Source organism: Triturus cristatus, chromosome 8 (assembly GCF_964204655.1).
Source record: "Triturus cristatus chromosome 8, aTriCri1.1, whole genome shotgun sequence".
Lineage (NCBI taxonomy): Eukaryota > Metazoa > Chordata > Amphibia > Caudata > Salamandridae > Triturus > Triturus cristatus.
Genome location: NC_140591.1, coordinates 1,469,138,296 through 1,469,164,887, shown reverse-complemented (window position 1 = coordinate 1,469,164,887; position 26,592 = coordinate 1,469,138,296). Strand labels below are relative to the sequence as shown.

Sequence of the window (26,592 nt, the reverse complement as noted above, 5' to 3'; positions counted from 1 at the left end):
CCTCTGGAACAGAAAAGGCTCCAACCATCTTGAACATGCACCTGGACTTTGCCTGAGTGAAATGTTACCCCACCCCAAGTCATGCCCCTCCAGTCCTTGACCTTTGAAGGTGGTGTTAAAAGTGCCATATAGCCAAAATCCAAAACTTAGGGCATAGAAAATATTTGGCTTAAAACTACTCTGAAAACTGAGAATAGACTGGGATCAACCTGCTTCTCCATCCACCTAAGGTGCATCACCTTTCGGCATGACTATGCGGCAGCTCCAGCTACGTTCATCTCCTCAGCAGCAAATCCTGTTCAGTAGTCCTTTCCCAAAGGAGTATCCAACCTTGTGGAACTCATCGGTTGCATTCTTGTCCCACTGGAGATTTTCGACTTCCAAAAAACAGAGACTAAGTCTGAACTAAGAAATCTTCACAGTAACTTGGTTTACCACAGGGTTAAGCACAGGTTAATTTAGTGACTTTAGTCGTTCACCCTGACAGCGATTGTGGCTGTTGCCTGAGCAGGATAAAACACCCCACCCCACTCAACCAACAACCCAATTCCTCACATAAGCCATTATAGGACATCTGCCCAAACACGATCCTTCTTTATTGAGAGATACTAAAAAGGTAATGAAGTAGAGGATTTTAATTGGATCTCATTTGAGGAAAATAAATTGAAAACAAGGAAATTCATGAATCTGAATGAAGTCAAATGTATGTCTACTTATGAAATGCTATGGATGGGAACACCACAGTTTTCAGACATTTGACTGGTTTCATCTTACAGCACAGTTAATTCAGTGCCTCAGCCCCTAACGCTCACATCAACATATTTCAAATGAGTGAAGGAAAATAATGTTCGAGGCATATGAGCTGCTGAATTCACACTCTGTGAATAGATCGCCATCTGGTGTTGGGCTCGAATGCTTGCACCTTGTTGTTGTCCTGAAAGAAGTCTTTGTAGTCACGAGATAGGTGACTCCTCTCTTGGACGATAGTACGCATGGGCATCGACTCCATCCTCAGATTGTTTTTTTCCGCCATCGGTTTCGGATGTAACTTCTGCGCTCCGGTTCGGCACTGTATTACCCAAACCTTTGACGTGCAAATCATAAAAATAAAAAAAACTCAACGTTATTGTTGTCGTTTGCGTTTTCTTCAACGCGCTCCTCGAATACCCGATTCCAGTCGTCGACGTGGGCCGCTGGGCATATCGACACCATTTGGGCCGACAGCTAATGGAAAGGACTCCATTTAAAAAATGCCCCCAGTGTGGAGCTAAATTCCCACACAGCGACCAACACAAGGTCTGTAACCTTTGTCTCTCGCCCGAGCACGAGGAGCATAATTGCCAGGCCTGCGCCTCCTTTCGATCCAAAAAGACTATCCGTGATCGCCGGGCCCGACAACACGTTTTGGCGCAACGAGCAGCTCCGGTGCCGGAGGACATCTTCAACGAAGGCCCCGATGTCCCGGAGGAGGATTTGGAGGATCTGGAAATCGTTTCCGAGGCAGACGACTCAGACTCAGATGACCACATCACTCCAGGTCAACGAGTGAGTACAACTGCCCCTACCCCAACCCCACCTGAAAAAAAGAAGTTCTCCGGTCAAGACTTCGCCTGCTGGCCCCAGTCGCGACCGAAAGAAAGCTTCAGAAGCCCCGCCCCCAGCTCCAAAGTCAAAGGAGAAGCCTTCTGGCGGCTCGGGACCGACCAAGCCGCATATCGGTGCCACGCAGACACCATCGGCACCGAAGCCGGGAGCGCATCCTACTCCCGCAGTCTCCAAAAAGCCATCGGCACCGAGCACCTTGATGCCGAAATAAGGCCTCGGATCCAAAACCAAAACATTCGAAACCGAAAAAGATTTCCGACTCGACATCGAAGCCGAAGCATCCAAAAACCCCTTCCAAGGCTCCGGAGCAGAAATCTAAACCCCGCTCGGACCCGAAAAAATCGGCGCCGAAAGCAACTACCGGAGAGGAAGAACTTTTTCGACCGGATCCCATCGATCCGAAACAAAAAACTCTCCAAGTGGACCCCAAAACAGGACATGTGGTCACTGTTCCACACAAGAAGAGGAAATTGGACACTCCACATATCCCGGAGGTGCCTGTAAAGAAAAGAGACTGTGCCACGTCACCTTTACGACCCTCTTCTCCTGTTCTTCCTACTAAGCCTTTCTCTCCTCCAAATTCTCCCATAATTCCACCATACTCATCACCACCACAGGATGATGATAATTTAAGGGGTGGGGGAGGAAACAATGACCCTTTCAATGACCCTTTCACTGACCCTGATGACGACACAGACGTACCACAGGACGATTGGGATGATTATGATGACCCAGTAGATCCTCCAGACCTTCCTGATCCCGATGCATACTCAACAAAACCTTCTCCCCAGATGACAATATTGGTTTTAGTCAGCTTATAGACAGAGCTGCCCAGTATCATGGTGTTCAAATGCATTCCGACCACACAGAGGAGGACTTCCTGATAGACACCTTTGCACAGTCACAAAAGACTGTACAAACCTTACCAATGTTAAAAGGTGTTATTAAACACACCCCAAACATATTCAAAGACCATGTAAGGGCTAGAACTCTCAATCCCAGAATTGACAAAAAATGTAAACCTGCTCCCAGTGGTCCCACCTGCATCAAGGGTCAACTTCCTTTAGATTCTCCAGTGGTGACCAACGCTAGAAAATGTGCCAACTCTCAGACCTACGGTGATGCTCCACCTCCGGACAAAGAGTCAAATTATTAGATGCTTTGGGCAAACGAGTTGCTGCCCAAGCAGCTAATCACTGGAGGATAGCCAATGCCCAGGCATTACTTGCTGGGTATGATGGGGCTCATTACGACCAGCTGGAAACCCTATTGCAGCATTTGCCTGATCAATATAAGACCAAGGCCAATGATTTGATTCAAGAGGGCAAATTAATAACTAACGCCCCAATCAAGTGTGCCCTTGATGCAGCAGACACCACATCTAGGTCCATTAACACTAGTGTTTTACTAAGGAGACATACCTGGTTGCGCATTTCTGGTTTTAAACAGGAGGTACCAACAACTATCCTCAATCAGCCGTTCAATCACGAACAACTTTTTGGCCCAGCTGTGGATACAGCTTTAGAGAAAATGAAAAAGGACACAGAGACTGCTAAATCCATGGGAGCATTACAGTCTCCATCGACACGAGGTTCATTTCGACGCTCCTTTTATAGAGGAGCATCCAAAAACATCAGTGCAGACACTGCTTCTTCCTCCTACAAAAACCCCACACAAACATCCCCCAACAAGGAATATTTTAGAGGTGGGTACAGGGGAAATAACAAATGAAGAGGCCGAGGTAACAACACTACTCGTGCCTCTCCCACTAATAAGCAATGACTTCCCTCCAGACCATTCCACTACGGTCGGAGGGAGACTCTCACAGTTCCTACCTGTCTTGAATCCCATCACTACAGACAAGTGGGTAAGACAAATTATCCAGTATGGTTACTGCCTAGAACTTACAGCAACTCCACCCAACATACCACCCAAGCAGCGTCCAATGTCCACGGAACATCTGACACTCCTCAAACAGGAAATTCTTTTGCTGCTTCAAAAGCATGCAATAGAACCAGTCCCCATACAACAACAAGGCACAGGAGTTTACTCTCTATATTTCCTAATCCCCAAAAATGATGGTACCCTAATGCCAATATTGGACCTCAGACCTCTCAATCTCTATATACAGTCAGATCATTTTCACATGATCACTCTTCAACAGGTTCTTCCACTGCTTCAACAAGGCGACTTCCTTGCCACACTAGATCTCAAGGACGCCTACTTCCACATTCCCATACACCCTGCTCACAGGAAATACCTAAGGTTCACAGTGGACGGCCAACACTATCAGTTCAAAGTCCTTCCATTTGGGGTGACCACAGCACCCAGGGTGTTCTCAAAGTGCCTTGCAGTAGTAGTAGCACACTTGCCAAGACAACAAATCCATGTATTTCCATACCTCGACGACTGGCTCATAAAAGCCAAGTCATACTACCAGTGTGTTCACCATACTTATCAAACCATTCAGCTGCTACACAACTTGGGGTTCACAGTAATCTACACCAAGTCATACCTTCAACCATCCTACATACATCAGTATCTAGGAGCTACAATAGACACTTCCAAAGCTCCAGCATACCCCAATCCAGCAAAGATAGCCAGTAGGCAAGCCCTCATCTCTAAGTTTCAGCCCCATCATTCTCGCCCAGCATGAGTGTTTATGCAGCTCATAGGAATGATGGCCTCTTGCATTTTCATTGTACCTCACGCAAGACTTCAGATGCGCCCTTTACAGGAATGCTTAGCACGTCAGTGGAACCAGGCTCAAGGTCAACTTACAGTTCTAGTGTTGGTGGACAGCCGCACACATTGCTCTCTGCAGTGGTGGAACACACAAAACCTTTCCAGAGGGCGGCCGTTCCTAGAGCCGGTTCCACAGATAGTGCTAACAGCAGACCCATCACTCACCGGCTGGGGAGCCCATCACCAAAACCACACAATTCAGAGCAGGTGGCCCACTCAACAAAAACTGTTCCACATCAATTACCTAGAATAACTGGCAATTTTTCTAGTGTTAAAGTTGTTCCAAACACACCTCCTCAACAAAGCTGTCCTAGTCCGCACAGACAATATGACAGCAATGTATTACATACAAAAACAAGGAGGAACACATTCTTTGCAGCTGTCTCACCTAGCGCAAAGCATATGGAGGTGGACCATTCCACAAAACATATATCTTGTGGCAGAACATCTTCCAGGGGTGAACAATCAGATGGCGGATATGTTAAGTCATCAGACTCAACAGATACACGAACGGGAACTTCATCCGCAAGTTCTTCAACCCTTCTTCCACATGTGGGGCCAACCAGACATAGATCTGTTTGCCACACATGCAAACGCAAAATGCTCAACCTTCGCTGCCAGGTTCCCACACCCGTTGTCCAAGGGCAATGCGATATGGATGAACTGGTCAGGCAGATTTGCATACACTTTTCCGCCACAACCCCTCATTCCACTAGTAGTACGCAAGCTCAAACAACAGTCTCTCAAGATGATCCTGGTTGCTCCCACATGGGCACGGCAACCATGGTTCACAACACTACTCGAACTATCAATAGTTCCACATCAAAAATTACAGCTCTTCCCAAAGCTGCTCACGCAGAACCATGGAGAGATAAGGCACCCAGATCCAGCACAACTGAATCTAGCGATCTGGCTCCTGAAATCCTAGAGTTCGGTTACCTCAACCTCCCACCCGACTGTATGAACATTATTAAAGAAGCCAGACACCCTACTACTAGAGCTTGCTATGCAACTAAATGGAAAAGATTCGTCATTTACTGCAATAACAACAAAATTGACCCATTAGATGCTTCAATTCAAAACATTATCTGCTACTTGCTACATCTACAAAGATGCAATTTGGCATATTCATCTATAAGATTACATCTGGCTGCACTCGCCGTCTACCTACAAAACAGACAACATTTGTCATTGTTTAGAGTACCTGCTATCAAAGCTTTTATGGAAGGTTTTAAAAAAATAATTCCACCCAGACTGCCACCCTCTCTAGTGTGGAACCTAAACATTGTTCTTACTAGACTCATGGGTCCCCCATTTGAGCCTATACACAAATGCGTAATTACAATTCGTTACATGGAAAGTAGCTTTCCTTGTTGCAATCACTTCGCTCAGAAGAGTAAGTGAGATCCAGGCCTTAACCATACAAGAACCATTCTTACAAATACATCGTAACAAAGTGGTTCTTAAGACAAATCCAAAATTCCTTCCCAAAGTAATCTCTGCTTTTCACCTTAATCAATCAGTAGAGCGACCTCTGACCCTGTTTACCAGGCAGGTCGCTCCCCTCACCGCCACGCAGCCCCCTGTGTGACCACTGACCGCTGCTGCATTGTGTCTGCCTGCGTTAGAGTGACTGTGCCCTCCTTCTCTTCTGTACCCACGAGTGAGTGATTCTCCCCCACTGTACCTGTGTATTTTGCTGCCTTGATTGTCCCCCTCTCCTTTGGTGCCCAGATTGTATCCCTTTTTTCTACTGTCTTTCCCCGCATCTCCCCCTCGCCGCCCGTTTCCCGCCGCCGCCGCGTCCCGTAGCTCCACCCCCCTTGCACCCTATTGGCCGCCGCGTCCCATAGCTCCGCCCCCCTCGCACCCTATTGGCCGCCCCGCTCCCACTTCCCAGCTGCTCCTCCCTCCCTGTCCCACTCATATGGAGGCCGCTCAGCGGCCGCGCGCAGCGGCTGTGCCGCTGGCGCGCCGAAGGCAAGCCCGTCTGCGCCCGTTCGTGCCTGGCCCGCGCCCAGCGCCAGGCCCCCTGGCCCCCGCAGATGCCAGCCCGTCCGCAAGACCTACAACGCCGCCACTCTCATCGCACTCAACACCGGCCGGAGCCCCGGCTGCTGCAGAGCCACCCCAAGACGCACCCACGGACCCTTCACCTGCCAATCCTGCAAGTTCTCCTGCATCCGGACCCGTACCGCACCCGCCAAGCCAAGCACCAACAGCAACCACCTGAAGCACCTGAAGTGCATCCTGCTCAACACCCGCTCCGTCCACAGGCACGCTGTGGAACTCTGGAACCTGCTCGACGCCACATGCCCAGACGTCGCCTTCCTCACGGAAACCTGGATGAACGCCTCCACAGCACCCGACATCGCCATCGCCATCCCGGACGGATACAAGGTCACCCGGAGGGACCGCGCCAACCAGAATGGAGGAGGCATCGCCATCGTCCACAAGAACACCATCCGCATCACGACCAACTCCGAAGACACCCTCACAGCCGCCGAACACCTGCACTTCCAGATCCACACCGACCCCAAGACCACCCTCAGAGGCACCCTCATCTACAGACCCCCGGGAACTCGCACACAATTCAGCGAAGACATCGCCGACTTCATCAGCCCGCACGCCCTCCCCTCCGCTGACTACATCCTCCTCGGGGACCTCAACTTCCACAACACCGACCGCAACACCACCACCCTGCTGGACAACCTCGCCAACCTCGGACTCAAGCAACTGATGACCACCCCCACCCACTACGCCGGCCACACGCTCGACCCCGTCTTCTCCTCCAGCAAGGACATCACCTTCAGCCACGCCACCGGATTCCACTGGACAGACCACAGCTGCGTCCACTTCAGCTTCAGAAGGACCACGACTCACCACCACCCGCAACTGGTCCCCCGCAGAAGCTGGAACAAGATCACTGCCGACCAGCTCACCACATCCCTGAGCCAGAACCCCCCCACCAGATCAGCGAACCCCAACCAAGCCGCCAACAACCTCACGAAATGGATCAGCCACTGCGCAGACGACCTCGCTCCACTGAAGACCCCCCCCGCCAGACCCGGCACCAAGAAAGCATCTTGGTTTACCGACGAACTCAAGAGCTCCAAGAAGAACTGCCGGGCCCTCGAGAAAGCCTGGCGCAGAGACCCAACTACAGACAACATGACCACCCTCAAGCTCGCCACTCGAAGACATCACCAGCTGATCCACGCCACCAAGAAATCCGCATTCAAGGAACTACTGGACAACAACGCCCGCAACAGCAAGGAACTCTTCAACATCGTCAAAGAGCTCTCGAACCCCAGCGCCGGAAACAACGACATCACACCCTCGCAAGACCTCTGCAACTCGCTCGCCTCGTTCTTCCACAGCAAGATCACAGACATACACAACAGTTTCAGCACACAGCCAACGCACCCTACGACCGGAACCCCCCCCCCACCACCACCACCCTCCGCGCCTGGACCCCAGTCAACACCGAAGACACCATCCGCACGATGAACTCCATCCACTCAGGATCTCCAACCGACCCCTGCCCTCACCACATCTTCAACAAGGCCGACTCCGTCATCGCACCCCACCTGCGGGACATCATCAACACCTCCTTCGACACCGCCACCTTCCCAGAGAGCTGGAAGCACGCCGAACTCAGCGCCCTACTGAAGAAACCATCAGCAGACCCCACTGACCTCAAAAACTACCGCCCCATCTCGCTCCTTCCTTTTCCGGCCAAAGTCATCGAGAAAACCGTCAACAGACAACTGGACGCCTTCCTCGAGGCCAACCACAGCACCGAGACTGCCCCATCGCAGCCACCGACGACATCCGAGCTTTGCTCGACAACGGGGAAACAACGGCCCTCATCCTCCTGGACCTCTCCACGGCGTTCGACACGGTCTGCCATCGCACCCTAGTGCAGCGCCTCAACAACATCGGTATCCAGGAGAAGGCACTGGAATGGATCATCTCCTTCCTCGCCGGAAGAACACAGAGAGTCCGCCTACCCCCGTTCAGATCCGAGGCCACCGAAGTCATCTGCGGCGTACCACAAGGATCATCACTCAGCCCCACCCTCTTCAACGTCTACATGAGCCCCCTCGCAGCCATCGCACACCAACACAACCTCAACATCATCTCCTACGCCGACGACACCCAGCTGATCCTCTCCCTCACCAACGACCCCGCCACCGCCAGAACCAACCTACACGAAGGGATGAAAGACGTAGCCGAGTGGATGACGAACAGCCGCCTGAAACTGAACTCAGATAAGACAGAAGTCCTCATCCTGGGATCATCACCCTCCGCCTGGGACGACTCCTGGTGGCCCCCTGCCCTTGGCAGCGCACCCAAACCAACAGACCACGCACGCAACCTTTGCTTCGTCCTGGACTCCTACCTCTCCATGACCAGACAAGTCAACGCCGTCTCCGCATCAGGCTTCAACATCCTACGCATGCTACGTAAGATCTTCCGGTGGATCCCCACCGAAACCAGGAAGACGGTCACCCAGGCCCTCGTCACCAGCCGACTGGACTACGGCAACTCCCTCTACGCCGGAACCACAGCCAAACTCCAGAAACTACTCCAGCGCATCCAGAACGCTTCAGCACGCCTCATCCTGGACATTCCCCGACACAGCCACTTCTCCGTACACCTGAGAAACCTGCACTGGCTCCCCGTCAGCAAGAGAATCACATTCCGACTCCTCACCCATGCACACAAAGCTCTCCACAACCAAGGCCCAAGATACCTCAACGACAGCGTGACCTTCTACACTCCCACCCGCCAGCTTCGATCAACCAGCCACGCCCTCGCCACCGTCCCCCGCATCCGAAGAGCCACAACAGGAGGAAGATCCTTCTCCTACCTGGCCGCCAAGACGTGGAACTCCCTCCCCATCCACCTCCGCCTGACCCAAGACCACCTCTCCTTCAGGAAGCAACTCAAGACCTGGCTGTTCGAGGAGTAGCGGACCCCCCTCCCCCAAGCGCCTTGAGACCCTCCGGGTGAGTAGTGCGCTATACAAATGCTTGATGATTGATTGATTGACCAGTGTTTTCCCAAAACCCTGATTCGGTAGCGGAAAGAGCTCTTCATACACTTGACGTCAAAAGAGCCTTACTTTATTACATAGACAGGACTAAAGCCTTTAGAAAAACAAAACAACTGTTTGTAGCTTTCTCTCCACCTCATAAAGGCAACCCCATCTCCAAAGCTGGAATTGCCAGGTGGATAGTCAAATGCATTCAAATATGCTACCAAAACGCACTTTAACAGTTCCCCCCTAGAGCGCATTCAACACGCAAACTAGGGGCTTCCATGGCATTCTTAGGGAACATTCCCCTAGAAGTCATTTGTAAGGCAGCGATATGGTCTACCACACACACCTTCACCAAACACTATTGTGTAGATGTGCAGGCAAAGCAACAAGCTTCTGTAGGCCAGGCTGTTCTTAAGACACTTTTTCAAACCACTGCAACTGATACAGGTGACCACTGCTAGGGGAGACACTGCTGTACAGTCTATGCACAGAGTGTGAATTTTGCAGCTCATATGCCTCGAACGGAAAATGCTTCTTACCAGTATGCATCTGTTCTTGGCATGTAGAGCTGCAGAGATTTACACGCCCACCCAACTCCCCGGAACCTGTATCTGTTCCAGTGCTATCTTACTTAGATACATTCACATGGACATCTTTTCTGTTTCTACAAACTCCATCATTTCCCATCATGGCGAAAAACAATCTGAGGATGGAGTCGATGCCCATGCGCACTATCGTCCAAGGGAGGAGTCACCTATCTCGTGACTACAAAGACTTCTTCCAGGACAACAACAATGTGCAAGCATCCGAGCCCAACACCAGATGGCGATCTATTCACAGAGTGTGAATCTCTGCAGCTCTACATGCCTAGAACAGATGCATACTGGTAAGTAGCCTTTTCCTTTACCTGATTTAAGAAAACCCTGTAGGGCTTTGAAAATTGTATGTGAACGAGTGCAAGGCTTTGTACTAACCTACTCCGTGGGCTTACCCATAACCAGCTAGTGGTGCTTATTTGTTTATTTAGTATTTTTATAGAGGGTGTCCTCTTCTAAAAACAAAAGAGACCTTTACATAGAGAAGTCAATAACAAATCTAAAGAAAAAAAGGAACTGTAGTTTAGTTAGGAATAGGAAAACAAGCAAAGTAAGTGAAAGTATAGAGAGAAAGAGGAGCAACAATATCTCTGTAGTTTTGTTAAACTATAACTGAGAGGTTGAATGCTTAGGCAATTTTTCTTGGCAATGGGGAGGAGGGTAAGATGGAATATAAGGGGGACTGGAATTCAACAGATGTTGGTGTGGAGGGAGTTCCACAGTCTCATAGCTGCTGCAGCTTACACCTGGGTGCAGGTTTCTGATGTTTTGATGATGGTTGTGTCAAGAGGAAGAGCTTTGGTCTGCAGATTGCCTCTTGAGATGAAGACTGAAAGTATAAGATTCTGTCCAGGTGGGCCTATGAAATGTAAGCTTAGAACCGATGCAATCATTTTATAGGTCCAAAACCCAGATCAAACGCCCAGAGTCATGCAAAACTCTTTATGTTGTCCTGCTTCCGACTCTGTGAAGGTGCCTAGCTGCAGTTCTCATTTCCATTCTATGGCAAATGCATGATGAAAATAAGTGATTAAAACCATTCATGATGCATAGAATATACAAGGAACCTACCCATGTGGATGTTGAGGCTCCCAAAGATGATACTGTAGTGATATCTCATTGAAATAATTTTAGACGCCCCACCTTCATCAACCCCTGTGTCTCATTTCACATGATCTTTGAACAAATGTGTTAAAACTCTGCAACTCTATGGCTAGCATGAACACTGGGATCATATGCACTGGCTTGCCCAGAAATACATTTAGAAATTGATTTTCTAGATTTCCCATAAATTGATTCACCCTTGCCAGGTGCTACTGGAAATAATTTATAAAACCCAAATTAATGTGGGGGGAGATATCCGTGGTACAAATGCAGACATTGACCATCTCGCAGAATTCTCTTTAGCTGTAAATATTTGTCTTGTGCAGCAGTAAATAACATATGTGGCATCACCACGATCAAAAGAACTTGTTAACTTTTTCCCATTTTCAACCATGTTATTGTGCGTGTCTTTTGGAATATGTAGGACTTCAGGGTGAAGTTGTAGGTAACAGAAAGGAAAGACCTAGCTTGGCCATTTCATAGTTGACCGCTGTTGTAGGCAAAGCGTTTTGACCTGTTTTTGACTGGGCTGCATTCTTGGGAGCCTGGTTAGCAGAAATCCCATCTGTTCCCCCTTTGCTCAGACAGAAGCCATGCTCATTCCCTCGTCCTGCAGTGTAGTTGTGCAACTAAGCAGCCAATCTTGGTGCTTGTCCTCCTGATGTGTTGTTTGGGAAACGTCCTTTAGGATGAAGCCCCAATCACGCTGTGCCTTCACAGCATCAGCAACAGAGCGAAGTTGTCTTAAGCACAAATTCGTTCTGCACTAAAGTCCTTAGAAAGACTTGCTTTAGGGGGTCGCGCAGTGGTGGAATGGTGTTGGAATTAAAGTCCAACACCTTCCCTGCTGTTGCGCAGACTGGAGTTGGAATAGTAAATTAAACGATTCCAAAGTCCAGCGCCCCATTAAGGCAAGTTGTTATACTGATTTACGTACAGAACGAATGCGTGCTAAAGACGCGTTCGTTCTAATGATAGCATTCCCAAGGCATGCGTGATAAAAGTATGTGGAATACCACCATACATTCGTGTTTTTTCCACTACAGGTTGCCGGTACCAAATACCTATTACTTTGAATGCTCTTTTGTGTAGGCAGAGTGCGTTAAATCCTGGACTTTTGTCATTAGTTTTGCAATCCACCAGAATAGGGCGTTGAATGATCAAAGGGTGGGAATTGTTGATGACTCATATCGCTGCGTTAAGGGATGTGGAATTCCTATAGCCCGATGCCCGGGACATATTCTTTGGGGTCAAGGGCAACAAGTTTTCATGTGTAGTTTGTCCTTGGGACAAGTAGGGCCAACCCCATACTACACAAACCCTTTGGCTGCCAGTTTACAGTACCACATTATGGAACAGGAAAGGGCAATGTCTGCAGTTAAGGTAATATTTGTGTCCATGTGTTAAATGTTGTTCAAGCTTGTTCAAGCTTGTATTTATGGTTCATTAATGCAAAGCCTTTATTATTAGGGTGAGTACTAAAAGTAAATGCTGTAAGCTCGACCTGCACTACTGATGGTTGTTCCAGTATAAATGTGTACACACGTTTTCAAAGTTTAGTAATATGAGGCTTTGTATAATGCTCCCAGAATGCTCTCTGATTATGCAAATATTTGCCAAAGCTTGAAAGCAAGAGTGATGATTCTTTGCTTTCAAAATAAAATGTTCCCAAAAAACATGCAAGTTGGAAAAAACATTTTGCTAAACTACTGTAAGGTTTTAGGTACCATATATTTGCAGCATCATTTAGCTCCATGTTGATGTATGCTTGCATTTCCCAACAATATTCATAATGGAAAATCAGTGTAACCAGTTTAAATACGATTATGGGAAACAAAAATAAACAAGCATTGGCAAAGCCAGTAGGTCTGAAATTGGTGGTCAACCTTATGGTTTTGTCAATGCGTGACTTGTTTAGGTATGGTTTTTGTAAAACCTTATCGGTGTGCGAGCTGCTGGGGCCTCACCATTCTAAGAAGCATTGGCAAAATCAAAAATGGTTTTTGCTCTCAAAAAGCACACATTGCTCTTATCGAAGCAGTCTGATTGCCACTTGATCTCTGAACTCTATCTCATGCCGCGTCCCCCGGCTCCCCTGGAGCGCTCTCCGGGGCAGCGACGATGGGAGACGGAGTTAGGTAGGAGCTTTTCATTGAAGGAATGGCAGCAGATCTACTATAGAGCTCACCACACTGCTAGGAATACAGCGAGCAGAGAAGCAGCGGTTAAAGTTGCCCTTTACTGGGACCTGACTCCAGCCCGACTCAACAAAATTAACCCCGACCGCAGCCCCACCTGTTGGAGGGGTTGCGGCGAGGTGGGCACGCTGACGCACATCCTGTGGGACTGTAGAGAGGTGACGGGGTACTGGACGGCGGTTCTTAATGACATCGATACCTGCTTCGACAGAGGTGCCCTGACTGCCGGCCTACACTCTGTTAGGGTTGCCTTACGATATCACCTTTCCGCTGAAATCTATTCGGGGGAAGCAAATGGGGATAGCCTTGGGCGCAGCAGTACACCACATATTGGCACTCTGGGGTACGCAAACTCGCCCGTCTCATACTGGGTGGCTGCACAAACTGTGGTACATTATTGGGATGGAACGCATACACGCAACTCTCACCCATTCTTCAGAATCCTTCCGAACTATCTGGCGCCCTCTTTTGGCGCTGTTGGCGAATGAATTTTACGAAGTTACATGTCCCAGATACCTCCGCCTGCTCAGACTTACTGACGCCTCACCGTCTAAAGACACAAGCTAGGGATTGCTCCATCTTCACACTTCTACAACGCAGCCGCACACGGTACCTTGGGGGAAAGGGGGGTGTGGGGGGTGTTGGGTTAGGGAGGGAAGGAGGGGGATATAGCGGGTGGATTGGGTGGGGGACGGATTCCTGCTGGGCTAGCGGATCGCATATTGTAAATTGCCGCCTATGGCCTACGGGCCTGGGATGTGTTGCCTCAGCTGGGTAATGGGGGTTGCAGGGCCTGTTCCACTGTTATTACATCTGCTTGAAAATAATAAATAAAGTTATTTTTAAAAAAAGCACACATTGCCACAGCAGTTCCAGGCACTGAACAAAACTACTTTGTGTGCCAATATGCTCCTTGTAAAAGAGCAGAATACTGTCACTTACAGTGAAGCCACCTGATAGAACGAGAGAAAAAGAGAGAGAGACAGAATCTTATTAAACACAAAGGGTCATGGTTAACACCAGGCCTAATTAGAGGCCCAATTATTGAAGAAAGTCTCAAAAGTGCATCCATTGTATATATCCTTGCATTAAGTGCATATATATAGTTTCCGTGAATTCACAAGAATTTACAGAAGTACGCCAAGAAATAGTACTCCTAGATAATATTTGTGAACAGCATTTTAGCATGAGCAAATGTGCATGTGTAGATTTGCTCATGTGAAAATCTGAATGTTTCAAGTTCACTTTTCCTCCAACCACTTTTTTCCCAACCCTGGAAGAAGTTTTACGTCTGCCACTGTCAGGAGTAAATTTCCAACCTTTTTCAGTATGGGAAAAGATTAGAAAAGAGTTGGTGCAAACCCTTAAAACACGCAAGTTGGTAGGTTAGCACAGACTCAAAAGGGCATTCCAACCCTTGAACTATTGCTTACCACTACCTTCAGCCCCAGCATGTAGATCTGCAGAAACGTAGCAACATAAGGGAATTGCTAGTATTCAACTCTACTATGGTATGAGCCCTGGCATAATTAGTGAGGCTATATCAGAAATCTTAAATAATGAGATTGCTGCCGTAATTTGTCGCCGTATTACATGGCACAAAAGGGACAAGTGGATTTTGTTACAGGACAAGTAGATTTATGAAGCAACCTGCCCCATGGACAAGTAGATATTTTATTAAATTCCACACCCCCTTATCCTGAACATTTTTAACCAGAAAGAGAGGCCTCAGGAAATCACTGGCTGGGGCCTACGTTTATCCCTGGTGAGTCATTGGTAGGACTTTGACCACATTGTAGGGTAAGGGAGAAGTCCAGCTAGCATTGATTTGTTTGTGCCTGCAGGTCATCTGGCTCTCAGATTATGAAAGACAGCGGGTGAGGGAGATGGCTCCAGGCTTCCAGCAAGCCACAGGTATCAAGATGGACGTCAAGCATCTGAGAGAGCGGGGGATCACCGAACTGAACCTGAGGTATACGCAAGCCAGCAGCGATGACATCAGGTACGACCGCGATCCGAACACTGGATCTGACGTGGCTTTGAGTGTAATAAGTGCTCGAATGATAACTCTGAGCTTTCCGTCTTCTGTCCTTAGAATTCTGCCTGTGCCCCTTCTTTCCTACAAAGGGCACATTTTCCTTCCTAGTAAAACCATAAACCTGCTTCACTCGTGACTGTTGTATGAAATAAATCCATGCTTTCTTGAGTTATGATCAGAGACAATGGAATTATGTGGGTCTCTAGTTGAGGCATTTTCCGCATAATTATGTGTCTGCCACATAATGCATCCTCTTCTGCCTAATTTTCACATTACTTCTAAAATCCCAAGCTGGCTCTTCTTTTTAGAGGGGAAGAATCTCTCGCTCCCTTTTGTACACAGGTTAATGTCACAATTATTTTGTTTACCATGTCTTTTTCACTGGTTTCCCTATATCCGAGAGGTCTATAGAACTCCATAGAGAGAGAGAGAGAGAGAGAGAGAGAGAAAGAGAAACAGAAACAGAGCAGGGCTGCATTCATATTCTTTCATGAGATGCTTACTTACAGCATAGTTTTGTACTTCTAAAATTTTCTTTTTTTATTAAAAACAGCATTTCTCAGCATCTTGAAGTATTCAGATTGTAGCACGGTATACTGTCCTATTAAATTTCCTTTTCTAATTATATTTACACTTTGTCTTTTGAGTTAACACTTTTTTTGCTTCATTGTATTTTGTTAAAAACATATTTATTTATTTTGCCAGGAAGTACACATCAGGGAATCTAAGCACTAATCTGTACAACGTGAACGAGCCGTGGCTTTTCTCAGTACTGTGGTGCACGGGGGTGCAGTCTGTGACGTCGGATGCGCCGCACATACTCAACAAGATGTCATATCCCGTCTGGTTAATGGTAAGTAACACTAAGTGAACACTGAGTAAAGTAGTGCCACAGGGGCTACCTTCTTGTGGGTTGTGTGGCGGAAGTGTGTGTCGCTCCTCTTACTGTCTCTCCCTGTTCTTTACCTGTACCTTGTTATGTTGTGCTGAAGCATGGTATAAACCTCCACACTATGAAAAAGCCATATATGTGCATTGTCAGTATCTGTGTGAATGATTGAATGCATGATGTAAATGAAAATGTGCACTCTCACAAACCTTGTAGATAGAATTTATATTTGGTTTCCTACGAGAAAACGAACAGCTTTCGAAATGGAAAACAATTTGTACAATTTTACAACATAATTGACAAGTGGTTCAATGGCAAGCTGGACACCTTCACCCAATTGTGGCTTTTAAAATATATATATATATTTTCCATTTTAATGCACAAACCAAAGAAGGCTTTACAGTCACATGCAAAATTGTCCACAAAGATCTGAGGAAAGCGCACAGTGTCTCATTGAGGTTAAGAGAGGAAATCTTCAGATACACATTAATGCATTGAATACACAACAGCTCACAGTATCCATGGCAATACATTTCTGATATCACATTAGTCTGACCGTTGGTCAGGCCGGACATTGCATCATGGCTTTCTTTCTTCGGACCCTAGCCCATAAAAAGCTCTCTACCACCCTCCAGATCTTATAAAACCTTTGGGGACAGCCTCTGCTACGATATGTGACCTTCTCTGCTGCCATATAGAGGTCCATTCCCCCGTCTCCATCCCTGTATGGAAGGTACCTTTGATGCTCCCCAGTATTTACCCACATCTCTTGGCCACCACTAAGCCTAGGGCACTAAAGACAAGTTTAAAGCGTGGAATATCAACGTCATCTGGGATCTCCAACAAAACAAACTGCGGGTCGAGCTGGAGAGTCACCTCAAGAATGTTTGAGAGTTCCTGGATGATCGTCTTCCAATAAGTTTGTATATGGGGCACTCTCAGAGTGTGTGCATAAAGGGTCTGATGGCATCGGCACATTGCAAGCAGTCTGGGGTAGGTGCTCTCCCCATGGGATGCAGCCTGCGGCGGTCATAGTAAACCCTATGAGGAATTTTGAATCGTATCAAATGTAGGCAGGATTTTATGGCGCTCTCACTGGGATGCATCAACGCCGCCTCCCAATCTATATCTGCTAATTCTCCCACATCTCTCTTCCACCTTTCTCGCAGCTGGCGCAAGGTATCTTGCATATTGCTACTGATTGTTCTATATGTGGCAAAGACTGGTCCCCTTTCTAGTTCATCCATCAACATTCGGTCCTCAAGGGGGGGACATTCAATTATCTCAGTCCCGCCATCCCCTCAGCCATGTCTGAGCTGAGCGTACTTTAGGAATTGAGTTGGGTGTAGTTGGTATTCTTCCTGTACCTAGGAGAAGGGCATAAGATCCCCTTTGTTGAGGATATCTCCCATCTTGGAGATACTTATAGGATCCCATGCCCCAAATCCCTGCAGTTTTGCAATCTCTCGCAGCCATGTCCCTTTCCAAAAGGGTGTTTCCCTTGTGATCTTGTGGGCCCAAACAAGTGTCTTCGTGGCCCTGTCCCAAACTGTCAGTGCGTCCTGTCTTGCCGGCGGTGGCATCTGGGACAATCTCCCTCCATACGGATAGTGTGGGTGCATTCTACGTCCTAAAAGAGTACGTTCATTCCTGAATGTCTGGTGGTTCTACGGGGCATAAATCCAATTATGAATGTTAATCTGGTGTGCTGCTCAGTAGTATCCTTCTATGTCCGGAAGTATGAGCTGATCTATTATATTGGGTATGCTGTAATGTTTTAAGCGATATTCTCGTGTATCCCCCCCCCGGCACAGAGCAGGATCCTTAAGTCCCCATTGACCTTGGTAAATACTGTCTGGGGAACCTGATAATATTTGTTCTGGAGCACATACAGTAGTTTGGGGTGCATGATCATTTTAAATAGGGCTTCTCGTCCCATCAAAGAGTGGTAGGCCTCTCCACCTGGCAACGTTGGCCTGAAAGTCTGACAGCACCCTCCGTACATTATGACTATAACAGAGCTCTTTCTGTGATGTAAAAAAATATCCTGAGGTATTTAAAACTGTCTTCAGTGTACCGAAGCCCTTGCGGTAGTGGCAGCGTCTCCCACATGTCCTGTGGAGTGTAAAGAACTGACTTGTCCCAATTTATCCTGTACCCCGAGTGTGCCCCCTACTCCCCCAGTAGCTGGAAGAGTGCTGGAATAGTGTGTACCGGGTCTGTTATGTATAGAAGTATATCATCAGCGTATCACAACAGTTTTTCTTCCATCCCATCATCCTCTGCGATTCGGAACCCCCCAACTCCAGGATGTTGCCTCACCGTGCATGCCATCTTAAGGGCAAACAAAAGTGGGGACAGGGGACACCCCTGCCTAATTCCCCTCCCTATTGGAAATTCGGCTGACATTTTCCCATTGACCCTAACTGTTGCAACAGGGTTTCGGTAGAGCACCGCCACCCTTTTCCTGAACTTCGGATCAAAGCCAAATTTCAATAGTGTCTGTTCAAGAAAGGGCCAGTGAACAGCGCCAAACGCCTATTCGGCGTCTAGGAATTAGAAGGCATGCAGTGTTGACAGGTCTGCACGGTATTGAGCCAATTGTGCGTGCGCTGCAGGTTAAGGCGTGTTGACCTACCGGACATGAATCCCGACTGATCTTGATGTTTCAAGGGGGTAATGACCTGTAATAATCGAGTAGCAAGGATAGTGGCCAATAATTTTGTCTCAACATTAATCAATGAGATCGGGCGGTAAGAATCGCATCCATCCCTTGGTTTCCCTTCCTTGGGAAGGACAATAATGGTTGCCCTCCAAAGATCTGGGGGAAGTTTCCTCACTTCCCTAATCTTTCAGAACAGACTCGGTTGGTGGGGCCCAAGGAAGATTGCATACCGCTTGTAAAACTTGGCAGAGATGCCATTGAGCTCCGGGTTTTTTTCCGGCCTCAGTCTTGCTCTTGGAGTTCTTGCACTTCTGCTTCTAACATCAGAGTGGGTATCGCGGCCAACTATTCCGCTATAGCATCTGAATCATGAAGCAGTGCGGCCTTACAAAAATCCTCATAATAACAAGCAAACTCGTCAACAGTGAGGGCATCAGTGTTGTAAGTAACCCCAGTTGGGTTGAGAATACTTTGCACCCAGTGAGCTTCCTACTCTCGCTTACTTAGCCAAGCCAGGAGTCTACCAGCTTTGTCTCCTGCCTCGTAGAGATGGTGTAGCGTGGCCATCATCTGCTTTCCAGTCGTGACTTTTTAACAAATATCATTTTGTATGCTGATATTTTTGTGCCATAATGACAGTGTTAAAAAATACGAGCCTCAGAAAACAATACACTGTTGACTGGTGAGCCAGCACTGGTTAATGATGTTATATTCATCTAACCCCTTGGCAGCCTTGTGAGTTTGGAATTTCTTCCACTTTTCAGGTGTCACTTAGAGATAAATCTTTGTCGTCTGTCTGTGAAAGACCTCTTGTGGACCACACAAAAAACTCACAGTGACCTTAGAGTCCACCCATTGCTTCCCGTATGTTGGCTTTCTTGACGCTCATTAGGTTGCTTCTCATTCAGTATTTTAGCTTTCTCTTCTTGTGTGTGTCCCTCCCCACGAACATATTTTCATTCCCATATTTTTGACTGGATGAATGGTATTTGTTTTTAGCGTACCGGTAGAGTGCATGTGCTTTCCTCTACTCTCTACTATGCTGTCCCCCCGCCTTCAAATACTTATCCTGTGAATTGCTCCTGCCCACTTGCTCTCTCTTGTATAAATATATTATTTTTAATTTCCTTTCACCCCAGCCTAAACCTCTAACATTGTTCCCTCCACCCACTTTCCTGCTCTAAGTGGCGTCATGGTTAGGAGTGCATATGCAACTCGGAGGGTCTGGGTGGAAAGCCCTTGTAGAGCATGGGTGAGGGGTGGAAGCAACACAGCACACGTGGGTGGTAGAAGCAACATCTCGGGTGTGGGAGAGAGAAAAGCAAACGAGCGAGAGAGAGTAATGGGGAGCTGGCTAAAAAAGCACATGGGCTAGAGAGAGGAACGTGAAGCGCGGTGGAGGTGGGCTGAAGAGAAAGTACATAAGGAAGACAGCTGGAAAAAATGCACTGTGGAGTGCTTAAACAAAAAGAAAAAATAAGTGCTTGGAAAGAAAGCAGTGGAAGTACACAAGTGCTCCAGGAGAGGGACAAGCACAAAAAAAGAAGATAAGGAAATTCCACACAATCTGATTTATAAAAAGTAACCAGGTGAGAATGACAATAAGGCTAACCAGTGGTAAGCACTGGGAGGGCTTTAAGCCCACTGTAAGCTAACAATATGTCTCACAACAGACCACCCATGTGCTGTCTAGTAGGCAAGACCTAAATTTGTTTATACTGGTCCACCTCTATTGGGGCTCATCCATAAAGACTTGCATGCTTTTTGTTCCAAATGAATGATTTTGCAGCAAACACAATATTCTACACTAGACCACTGAATTACCTTCAGTTTCTTGCTTATGTTGGACCTGATGATCTGATCATGGTAACAGCAGCATGTAGAATTAATATGGATCAGTTTATTATTTGGCCTACAAACAATACTCAACAATAAACAAAAGTTGGGAGTAACAGCAACAAAAACACACAAAGTCTAGCAACACTATTTCTGCAGGGAAGGATTTGGGATGTTAATCTGATGGGCTCAAAAACGAATACTCACACTGCAGGTAATGTTATTATCAGAACAATCATCAAAGACCACAGACACACCCGTGCAACCAACCCTAGACTCTTTGAATACTATTTTTCTGTTACCAGAATTAAATTCACAATCCTCATTCTTACCCACATGTCCATCCGTGTCATCTAGTGAGCTAGGCCGGATGGGTTTGTACATACCCTCTCATCTATTTAATTGTATGTTTTCTCTTACCTATTTTTGTGGAAGTACACTGTCAGTATGACTTCCCTAAATATTTGTCCCAAAGGCTTGTAAAAAAATACCCCTTGAGCTTGAGGGAGAAGACTTACTCGCCATCATGAAAAAAATACATATACAACTTTATTTTTCTAGTCTAGTCTTTACCTGTAGGGCTACTGACCACCTGCCCACCTATTCCTCTGTCTTTGTACAGTTCCTTCTTCGGATTCCATGGCTCCTTACTGCCCTCACTCTAAAGGTACTGCCCATCCCAATGGTGGAAATTAGAGGTTTAAACGGTGTTTACCCAAATGGCTTTAATTTGATGGAGATGGGCCACGTTGAATGCTGCTGCAAGATCCACCTGGAACTAATTAAGAGAACTGTACAAATGTATATTTATTTAGTTGTTATCTGTTGCACATCATCACTTGCTGATTTTATGGGATTAAAAACAGCTATAGCTGCAGGGTGGATCCAAACTGAAGACACTCTTAGGAGATCACAAAGGCTTTAAGAGCTAGTGTAAAAGCTAGATTCAGGGCTCTGATGATCAGGGGAAGCAAATTCCAAAGCTTAGGAGTCAAATTCCTGAATGAGTGTCCTCCGTTGGGCCCCTTGTTTACATGGGGTAAGCTTAGGAGTCCAATACCTGAATGAGTGTCCTCCGTTGTGCCCCTTGTTCACACGGGGTAACCTTAGGAGTCCAATACCTAAAGGAGCGTCCTCTGTTGGGCCCCTTGTTTACATGGGGTAAGCTTAGGAGTCAAATACCTGAATGAGTGTCCTCCGTTGTGCCCCTTGTTTACATGGGGTAAGCTTAGGAGTCCAATACCTGAATGAGTGTCCTCCGTTGGGCCCCTTGTTTACATGGGGGTAAGCTTAGGAGTCCAATACCTGAATGAGTTTCCTCCGTTGTGCCCCTTGTTCACACTGGGGTAAGCTTAGGAGTCCAATACGTGAAAGAGTGTCCTCCGTTGTGCCCCTTATTCACACGGGGTAAGCTTAGGAGTCCAATACCTGAATGAGTGTCCTCCGTTGTGCCCCTTGTTCACACTGGGGTAAGCTTAGGAGTCCAATGCCTGAATGAGTGTCCTACGCTGTGCCCCTTGTTCACACGGGGTAAGCTTAGGAGTCCAATACCTGAATGAGTGTCCTCCGTTGGGCCCCTTGTTCACACAGGGGTTAGCTTAGGAGTCCAATACCTGAATGAGTGTCCTCCGTTGTGCCCCTTGTTCACATGGGGGTAAGCTTAGGAGTTCAATACCTGAAGGAGCGTCCTCAGTTGGGCCCCTTGTTCACACGGGGGTAAGCTTAGGAGTCCAATACCTGAAGGAGCTTGCTCAGTTGTGCCCCTTGTTCACACGGGGTAAGCTTAGGAGTCCAATACCTGAATGAGTGTCCTCCGTTGTGCCCCTTGTTCACATTGGGGTAAGCTTAGGAGTCCAATACCTGAAGGAACGTGCTCAGTTGTGCCCCTTGTTCACACGGGGTAAGCTTAGGAGTCCAATACCTGAATGAGTGTCCTCCGCTGTGCCCCTTCTTCACACGGGGTAAGCTTAGGAGTCCAATATGTGAATTAGTGTCCTCCTTTGTGCCCCTTGTTCACACGGGGGTTAGCTTAGGAGTCCAATACCTGAATGAGTGTCCTCCGTTGTGCCCCTTGTTCACATGGGGGTAAGCTTAGGAGTTCAATACCTGAAGGAGCGTCCTCAGTTGGGCCCCTTGTTCACACGGGGGTTAGCTTAGGAGTCCAATACCTGAATGAGTGTCCTCCGTTGTGCCCCTTGTTCACATGGGGGTAAGCTTAGGAGTCCAATACCTGAAGGAGCGTCCTCGGTTGGGCCCCTTGTTCACATGGGGTAAGCTTAGGAGTCTAATACCTGAAGGAGCGTCCTCAGTTGGGCCCCTTGTTCACACGGGGGTTAGCTTAGGAGTCCAAAACCTGAAGGAGCGTCCTCAGTTGTGCTCCTTGTTCACATGGGTGTAAGCTTAGGAGTTCAATACCTGAAGGAGCGTCCTCGTTGGGCCCCTTGTTCACATGGGGTAAGCTTAGGAGTCCAATACCTGAAGGAGCGTCCTCAGTTGGGCCCCTTGTTCACACGGGGGTAAGCTTAGGAGTCCAATACCTGAAGGAGCGTGCTCCGTTGTGCCCCTTATTCACATGGGGGTAAGCTTAGGAGTTCAATATCTGAAGGAGCGGGCTCTGTTGTGCCCCTTGTTTACATGGGGTAAGCTTAGGTTCAATATCTGAAGGATCGTGCTCAGTTGTGCCCCTTGTTCACACGGGGTAAGCTTAGGAGTCCAATACCTGAAGGAGCGTCCTCAGTTGGGCCCCTTGTTCACACGGGGGTTAGCTTAGGAGTCCAATACCTGAAGGAGCGTGCTCAGTTGTGCCCCTTGTTAACATGGGGGTAAGCTTAGGAGTTCAATACCTGAAGGAGCGTCCTCAGATGTGCCCCTTGTTCACACGGAGGTAAGCTTAGGAGTCCAATACCTGAAGGAGCGTGCTCCGTTGTGCCCCTTGTTCACATGGGGGTAAGCTTAGGAGTCCAATACCTGAATGAGTGTCCTCCGTTGTGCCCCTTGTTCACACGGGGTAAGCTTAGGAATCCAATACCTGAATGAGTGTCCTCCGCTGTGCCCCTTGTTTACACGGGGTAAGGTTAGGAGTCCAATACCTGAATGAGTGTCCTCCGTTGTGCCCCTTGTTCGCTCTGGGGTAAGCTTAGGAGTCCAATACCTGAAGGAGCGTCCTCAGTTGTGCCCCTTGTTCACATGGGGGTAAGCTTAGGAGTCCAATACCTGAATGAGTGTCCTCCGTTGTGCCCCTTGTTCACACGGGGTAAGCTTAGGAGTCCAATACCTGAATGAGTGTCCTCCGCTGTGCCCCTTGTTCACACGGGGTAAGCTTAGGAGTCCAATATGTGAATGAGTGTCCTCCGTTGTGCCCCTTGTTCACACGGGGTAAGCTTAGGAGTCCAATACCTGAATGAGTGTCCTCCGCTGTGCCCCTTGTTCACACGGGGTAAGCTTAGGAGTCCAATACCTGAATGAGTGTCCTCCGTTGTGCCCCTTGTTCACACGGGGGTAAGCTTAGGAGTCCAATACCTGAATGAGTGTCCTCCGTTGTGCCCCTTGTTCACACGGGGGTAAGCTTAGGAGTCCAATACCTGAAGGAGCGTGCTCCGTTCTGCCCCTTGTTCGCATGGGGTAAGCTTAGGAGTTCAATACCTGAAGGAGCGTGCTCAGTTGTGCCCCTTGTTCACACAGGGTAAGCTTAGGAATCCAATACCTGAATGAGTGTCCTCCGCTGTGCCCCTTGTTCACACAGGGTAAGCTTAGGAGTCCAATACCTGAAGGAGTGTCTTCCGCTGTGCCCCTTGTTCACACGGGGTAAGCTTAGGAGTCCAATACCTGAATGAGTGTCCTCCGCTGTGCCCCTTGTTTACACGGGGTAAGGTTAGGAGTCCAATACCTGAATGAGTGTCCTCCGTTGTGCCCCTTGTTCGCTCTGGGGTAAGCTTAGGAGTCCAATACCTGAAGGAGCGTCCTCAGTTGTGCCCCTTGTTCACATGGGGGTAAGCTTAGGAGTCCAATACCTGAATGAGTGTCCTCCGTTGTGCCCCTTGTTCACACGGGGTAAGCTTAGGAGTCCAATACCTGAATGAGTGTCCTCCGCTGTGCCCCTTGTTCACACGGGGTAAGCTTAGGAGTCCAATATGTGAATGAGTGTCCTCCGTTGTGCCCCTTGTTCACACGGGGTAAGCTTAGGAGTCCAATACCTGAATGAGTGTCCTCCGCTGTGCCCCTTGTTCACACGGGGTAAGCTTAGGAGTCCAATACCTGAATGAGTGTCCTCCATTGTGCCCCTTGTTCACACGGGGGTAAGCTTAGGAGTCCAATACCTGAATGAGTGTCCTCCGTTGTGCCCCTTGTTCACACGGGGGTAAGCTTAGGAGTCCAATACCTGAAGGAGCGTGCTCCGTTCTGCCCCTTGTTCGCATGGGGTAAGCTTAGGAGTTCAATACCTGAAGGAGCGTGCTCAGTTGTGCCCCTTGTTCACACAGGGCACTGCGAGCAGATCCTAGAAGTACAGTATAGGTAAAGTACCCCGTCAGCAATGAATGAGTGTCTGCCAGTGTTAGAGTAAGTAGGAAAGAAACACGCTCAATGGACTGGGTGTTTTATCTGTAGATTCTTTGCCAAGATATACCTACGTTCGAGGCATGTGGGCTGCTGAATTCATATCTGTGCATAGATCGCCGCCTAGTGTTGGGTCCGGATGTTTGCACGTTGTTGTCCTGGAAGAGTCTTCGAAGTATCCTGAGATAGGTGACTCCTCCCCTGGACCACAGTGCGCATGGGCATCCTCTCCATCCTCAGATTGTTTTTTTCCGCCATTGGGTTCGGATGTGCTTATCTTGACTCAAGTTAGGGAAATCTTTTTTTCAGGCCAAAAGGCCTTTAGTTCGCGTCGGTACTGTTCCCGATCGGTATCGACAGTTACTTGTTAGTTTACTGACTTCAAGAACAACTTTTTCGCATCATATCCGACCATCGACCCCAACATCGACGATGGAATCGAGGACACCATTCAAGCGGTGTCCTGTTTGCAATGCGAAATATCCCCATGTCGACGTGCACCCGGTGTGCAACAAATGCCTTTCACCGGATCATGACGAATCCACATGTATGGCCTGTGCCCGATTGCGATCCAAAAAGACTCTCTGGAATCGACGAGCAGCGAGACTCGAAGCGCAGCAAGCTGCACCGGCCCCGACCAACATCTTCAGCGCCGAGGACGAAGATGTGGAAGGCATGGAGAACCTACCCTCCAGCCCCGCTTCCGAACACGATTCCGGATCGGAAGACATCGAAGACCAACTCTTTCACAGGGAAGAAGCCGACACCGAGGTAGGAGACTACGATGAGGCCTTAGGGGCCGAAGAAAGTGGCTCCGGTGACGAGCAAGGCCTACCCGTACAGACGGAGGATATCCCAGTGCGTCAGTCTATGGCTCCGGTCGAGGGATCGCCTTCGGGCCTTACCCAAGACCTATCCCGCAATTCTTCGGCCCCGCCCTCTGGCCCGGCCTCGGACATTCAGCGAAAGTCATTAGTGCCCAAAACGACTGGTTTTCCTTCCTCGAAACCGAAACCAATAGTCGTATCGGTTCCGCAGAAACCGAAACTGAAATTGACACTGGTCGGATCGAAGCCCACTACACCTTCGACGCCAGCCAAACCCGTCGGCACCGACCGCACCAAACGGGACTTCGGTGCCGAACTCGCAGCAGCCGACGTCGGCGCCGACACACGGAAAAAGGCCATCGGAACCGCCAAACCGCCTCGCCACCCGGCCCCGAAACAATCGGCTCCGGCCACGAAGGTCAAAATGGCTGCTGCGTCGCACACCACTTCGAAAGCAGCACCTAAGGCCCAATCATCGACGCCGT

The 26,592-nt window shown here is 48.3% G+C and overlaps 1 protein-coding gene across 2 annotated transcripts in view; it reads left to right on the top strand.

The window, feature by feature from the left end:
* GDPD5 (glycerophosphodiester phosphodiesterase domain containing 5) overlaps positions 1-26,592 on the top strand; it is a 795,759-nt gene that overhangs the window by 725,679 nt on the left and 43,488 nt on the right. For both annotated transcript variants that reach the window (XM_085623289.1, XM_085623290.1), the window contains exons 12-13: positions 15,143-15,300; positions 16,042-16,189. In XM_085623289.1, coding sequence (XP_085479415.1) covers positions 15,143-15,300; positions 16,042-16,189 — 306 coding nt within the window. The remainder of the gene's footprint in view (positions 1-15,142; positions 15,301-16,041; positions 16,190-26,592) is intronic.